General features: G+C 40.8%; 1 protein-coding gene across 3 annotated transcripts in view; it reads left to right on the forward strand.

The window, feature by feature from the left end:
* Positions 1–5,942, forward strand: part of ZNF674 (zinc finger protein 674) — a 30,296-nt gene extending 24,354 nt beyond the window's left edge. For all 3 annotated transcript variants that reach the window (XM_045994556.1, XM_045994555.1, XM_045994557.1), the window contains exon 7: positions 4,283–5,942. In XM_045994556.1, the coding sequence (XP_045850512.1) occupies positions 4,283–5,775 (1,493 nt within the window). In that variant the 3' untranslated portion in view covers positions 5,776–5,942. The remainder of the gene's footprint in view (positions 1–4,282) is intronic.
* The last annotated feature ends 375 nt before the right edge of the window (positions 5,943–6,317 follow it).

A 6,317-nucleotide genomic window follows, 5' to 3' on the forward strand; every position in this document is an offset into this window, starting at 1 on the left:
GGGGCCTTGGTGGAGATCCAGAACAGGTCAGCCTCTCAGGCTGCTGTGAGGCCACCAGTTTTCACTGCTTACGGGCTAGACCTGGGGAGCTAGTGGCTTGGGTGAGACGAGGTGAGGAGCGCCAAGTGAAACACCACAGATTTGGCTGTTCTCACCCAGGTTCACTGGTTCTTCTTGAGTAAATGCTTCTTAATTTGTTGTATGCTTTTGGTCAATTTCCAAAGTCTTGAAAGGATGGATATTGATTATTTTGCCAGTATTTCCATTGCTTTCATGGGGGAGATTTACTGAGATCCTCACTGCCTTTCCAGAAGTCCTGCCTTAGGGCATTTCTCTTAAAACTATAGAAAAGTACAGAAAATCATCATTGTAACTAATACCCTTGTACTTGCCTCCCAGAATTAGCAAATGTCAATATTTTGATACTTGGTGGTGGTATTTTTTTTAATTGTAGAAATAGAGGTTTACAAATAAAGGTGAAGGCCTCTTTTCCTCTCCTGAGGCCTGTTGCCCTTATTCACTCCCCAGGCAAACAGTATTATGAATTTGGTGAGTATCCTTCTCATCCATGTTTTTATACTTGCAGAACATATATTTGTATCTGTAGTCAGATTAGCAGACTTGAACTATAAGGTTCTTTCTAAAACTTTCTTTCTGTATTCAGCATTGCCCTTTGAGTCTTATCTATACTGATACATTACATGTAGTTCATTCATTTTAACTCTGGTATAACATTCCGCCATCTGACTGTTGCAGTCCATCAGTCCATACCTCCATTACTGAGAGCTTCATTGTTCCTTAGAATTGTTGCCATCCTTGTACATGTACCCCAGCTCACACCAGCAGAATTTCCTCTGTGGTAGAACTGCAAGTAGAATATATAGTAGGGCATGTACCTTTTCACCACTACTGGATGATATTCCATAGAAACAATTTGCCTTGTATATTTAAGAGTTCTTCATCTGTTTGGGGACCTGCCCGGCCCAGTCACTGGAGCGTGTGACTCTTGATCTCAGGGTTGTAGGTTTGAGCCCCGTGTTGCAAATAAAATCTAAAAAAAAGTTTTGCATCTATTTAAGTGAAATTGCTTTAAAATATTCTCCTATTCTGTCCTTATTTGCTTTTGGCATCAAGGCCAATCTGTTTTATGTAACATAAGCATTGTTTTACCACCTGTGTTTTGGTTATTAAGTACCAGTACGTCTCTTTCCATAATTTTATTTTCAACATTTCTCTCTCAGTTGGCTTTTCTTGTCTCTGGAAAACATAAAGCTGATTTTGAAAAATATAATTTGGGGCGCCTGGATGGCTCTAGTCCTTAAGCGTCTGCCTTCAGCTCAGGTCATGATCTCAGGGTTCTGGGATTGAGCCCTGTGTTGGGCTCCCTGCTCAGCGGGAAGCCTGCTCTCCTTCTCCCACTCCCCCTGCTTGTGTTCCCTCTCTTGCTGTGTCTCTCTCTGTCAAATAAATAGATAAAATCTTTTTAAAAAAGAAAAGTATAATTTAATACGGTTGCCCTTTAATGAATGGGGTTAATATATATTGTGCTATTACTGTGTTAGTATTTCTTCTTGTATTTTCTACATATCCTACTTTTCCTTTACCTCTTTTTTTAGAAGACTTTATTTTAGAGAGAGCGAGAGAGCAAGCAGGGGTAGGGGCAGAGGGAGAGGGAGTGAATCCCAAGCAGACTCCATGCTGAGTACAGAGCCCAACACGGGGCTCCCTGGGACCCAAGCCAAAATCAAGAGTCAGATACCCAACCTACTGAGCCACCTAGGTGCCCTCTCTTTACCTCTTTTTTCCTGCCCTTATTGCATTTTTAACCCTCTCCCCAACTTTTTCCCTTTGGTTATTTTCCTCCTGAAAAATTTAAGTATCAAGCATTATTGTTAGCCAGGCTTTGTGGTGTGGTAAGTTCCCTACCTTCTCTTGTCCAAAAACACTTTTATTTTATCATCTTTCTTTGAGATAATTTATCTGGGGATAGAGTTCTAAGATGACATCAAGCTTCTCTCAGGACTTTGAATACATTGTTTAATCTTTTGGCACCTTGCTTTTGAAATCTAATGTTGATCTCATTGTTTCTCTATAGGTGATTTAAGAAATGTCTCCATGGTAGCTTTCCATACTTACTTTCTGACTTAAAACTCTTGTCGTTCCGGGGCGCCTGGGTGGCTCAGTGGGTTAAGCCTCTGCCTTCGACTCAGGTTATGATCCCAGGGTCCTGGGATCGAGCCCCACATCGGGCTCTCTGCTCAGCAGGGAGCCTGCTTCCCCCTCTCTCTCTGCCTGCCTCTCTGCCTACTTGTGATCTCTCTCTTTCTGTCAAATAAATAAATAAATAAAATCTTAAAAAAAAAAAAACCTGTCATTCCACTAAACTATGCCCAGGTTCAATTTTCCTTTTATTTACCACACTCAGGACTCTGGACATTCAGTGGTAGGATGTACCTTTTTTCCATCTAGAAAACTATCAGTCATTGTCTCTTCAAATATTGCCCAACTCAGGCATCCCTGTGACCACTACCAAATTCAGAAATTTTTGAGAAGGACTCTTGGGACTCCACGTATCATTGTATCTACAGCTATGCTTCATTACAGCAATGTAGTAAAGATAGTCTACTAGATCACAAGGGGGAAAGACACCAGCAGAGTCCGATTGAATCCATGTACAGGATTCCTTGTTCTCCCTCCCTCATCTAGGGCACACTTCTCCCAGCAGAGAAAATGCAGTAACATGTGTGCGCACGGAAACCCATTAGAAACTTAGCACCCTTGGTTACTTGCATGGCACATACCAAAACTCCAGACTCACAGAAGGAAAGGAAATGTTCAGCATAAATCTTATTATTTGTACAAGCAGCATTATCAGTTAGGGAATGGTGGAGACATTCTTGAACTCCAAATTACCAGATGTCAGCCAGGGCCCAACCTTGCAGGCTAGCCTTTCTTTTTATTTTTTTTAAAGATTTTATTTATTTATGTGAGAGAGAATAAGAGAGAGAACATGAAAGGGGAGAAGGTCAGAGGGACCTGCTGAGCAGGGAGCCCAATGTGGGACACGATCCTGGGACTCCAGGATTATGACCCGTGCTGAAGGCAGTCGCTTAACCAACTGAGCCACCCAAGCACCCCAGGCTAGCCTAAGTATGGCAGTCTCAGGGCTGCTCTATTAATCCTTTCCTTGGCATATTGCCCCGGCCCTTTCTCTCTCTTCTTTCCATTTGGATTTTATATTAAATCTGTGTTGGAAATTACGTTTTTCTATTTGTCTTACCGTATTTTTTTTAGCTCTTTATATTACATTCTGGGTGATTTCCCAAGATCTGTCATCTGATTCATTAAATCTGTTAATCCTTAATTTGTGACTATTCTACCGTTCAATGTCTCTATTCATAGTTTCAATAATGCTTATAATTTCTATTTACATGTTTCTTTTTTCAAATGTTCCTTTTTTTACCCCATAATGTAGATCTTATGCTATTTCTTTGAATATTTGAAATTATAAACTCTAGATTGTTCTGTCAGCTACAGTTCTAGGAATGGGGTATCTTTAAATGTATCTGCTGATTATCTCTCAAGATGGTTCATCTAAATTACTTTACTGTGAACTCTTCAGTGAGAATTGGTTTTCCATAGAAGTTCTGTGAGTCCTTAGCTATAAAAACATAAGAATATATCTTTCGAGTTTGCTACTGCTAGGAATCAATGAATAATAGGACCAATTTTTATGTTAGTTTTTCAGCTTGTGGGCTGTGTACTATTACTATGATGTTTTCAGATTGAGTTACATTACTAGGCTTTTGCTTTCTTATATATTAATAACCTTTCTTTCCAGTTTCCTAGACCAGTGGGGAGTCTTTCTAACTCCCCATTAGCAAACATGGAAGCCCCTTGTAATTCCAGCTGTAAGTGGGAATTATATACCAGTTTCCTGAGCATTTTTACCCTGTGGTCTGGATTTTTCTGCAAATCCTCAAGCTTCAGTTTCTCTTCACCTCATCGCTTTCAATTTCTGCTTCACTTTTTGACACCTAATACATTTCTTGGTTTTGAGCTTGACTGTGTATTAAATTACTTTTGTTAAATGTGGGCCAGCATTTCCTTGTGTTTCCAGTCAGAGGAGGTGGTGCTAGTGAGGCACCGAGGGAGCCCACCCACATCAGCTCATATCCTGCTGATAGGAGTTCACAGCAAGACATTTATGAACTTATTTTATCCCATAACATCGTAGTAGAAATGTTTACAAGTTTGATGAGTTCCTTGCATTTTTTTCTAGAATTCCGGCAAGTTGGAGACCGGATAGACGACCACAAGGAAAGCCGAGACCAACCTCAGTGGCACGCTGCATTAGCAGACAAGGAAGCACAGAAGGATCAAAGTGGCCAAGAACTCACAACCTTGAGGAAAATCGTTTATCCAAACACAGACTTTGTTTCTATAAGACAAAGACTCCCTAAATATTGTTCCTGGGGAAAGTGTTCAAAACATAACTCAAACTTTCTTTGTCAAAATAGAAGCTATGTAAGAAAGAAAGATGGTGAATGTCCAGCGCATTGGAAATTACGCTTCCATTCTAATCTCGATAATGCTCAACCTGCAGAGAAATTTTTTGAGCCTAATCAACATAGAAGAACCCTCCACCAGAAGCAAGCACTTAATAAAACTCAAATATTTCAAACTAGGGAGAAACTCTATGAGTGTTCTGAATGCGGGAAAGTGTTTATCCAGAAAGCAAACCTTGTAGTACATCAGAGAACTCACACAGGAGAGAAGCCTTATGAATGCTTTGAATGTGCAAAAGCCTTCAGCCAGAAGTCAACCCTCATCGCTCACCAGAGAACTCACACAGGGGAGAAGCCCTATGAATGCAGTGAATGTGGGAAAACCTTCATCCAGAAGTCGACTCTGATTAAACACAAGCGAACTCACACAGCAGAGAAACCATTTGTATGTGGTGAATGTGCAAAAGCCTTTAAGAGTTCGTATCACCTTATTAGACATGAGAAAACACACATTAGACAAGCATTTTATGAAGAAATTCGCTGTAGTAAGTCCAGCCTTATGCGTCAAAGTACTCACAAGGGTGAGAAACCTGAGTGCAATAAACACGGGAAAATCTTTGACGAGAAAGCCAACCCCATTAAACACCGGAGGTCTCATACAAAAGAGAAACCTTATGAATGCAGTAAATGTGGAAAAAGCTTCAGGGGAAAGTCACACCTCTCTGTCCATCAGAGGATTCATACAGGGGAGAAGCCTTACAAATGCAGCGTATGCGGGAAGACTTTCAGTGGGAAATCACACCTCTCTGTCCATCATAGAACTCATACAGGAGAGAAGCCTTATGAATGCAGAAGATGTGGGAAAGCGTTTGGTGAAAAGTCAACCCTCATCGTACATCACAGAACTCACACAGGAGAGAAACCCTATAAATGCAATGAGTGTGGGAAAGCCTTCAGCGAGAAGTCACCGCTGATAAAACATCAGAGAATTCATACAGGAGAAAGGCCCTACGAATGCAGTAACTGTGGGAAGGCTTTCAGTAGGAAGTCAACTCTCATTAAACATCAGAGAAGCCACACAGGGGAAAAACCCTACAAATGCAGTGAATGTGGGAAAGCTTTTAGTGTGAAATCAACTCTCATTGTACATCACAGAACTCATACGGGAGAAAAACCCTATGAATGCAGGGACTGTGGAAAAGCCTTCAGTGGGAAGTCAACTCTCATTAAACATCAGAGAAGCCACACAGGAGATAAAACCTATTAAGACATTTGAGCGTGAGATAATGTCACTATTCGTTATATCTCATTATGTATCCATTCATCCCGGTCAGTAACCTTATAAATGTCAAGAATGTCAGAAACTCTTAAGATATCATTTAATGTTCCTTTAATATAATAAATGGTACAAAAGCATAATTCCAGAAGCATGCAGTAAAATGTGACCAGACTTTTTTTTTTATATATTACATTTTATTTATTTGACAGAGAGAAATCACAACTAGGCAGAGAGGCAGGCAGAGAGAGAGGAAGAAGCAGGCCTTCTGCAGAGCAGAGAGCCCGATGCGGGGCTCGATCCCAGGACCCTGGGATCATGACCTGAGCCGAAGGCAGAGGCTTTAACCCACTGAGCCACCCAGGCGCCCCGAAATGTGATCAGACTTTTACCCAGAATTCTTACCCGTGAGTGGAAAATTATATATCAGAGAATTCCAAGGTGGCAAAATTATGAGTGTATTGATGTGAAATTACCTTGAGAAAGAATTTAAATGTCATTGCCTGTGAGGGTATTTATACTGAGGAAGAACT

The sequence above is a fragment of the Meles meles genome, chromosome X (genome assembly GCF_922984935.1).
Source record: "Meles meles chromosome X, mMelMel3.1 paternal haplotype, whole genome shotgun sequence".
NCBI classification, from domain to species: domain Eukaryota; kingdom Metazoa; phylum Chordata; class Mammalia; order Carnivora; family Mustelidae; genus Meles; species Meles meles.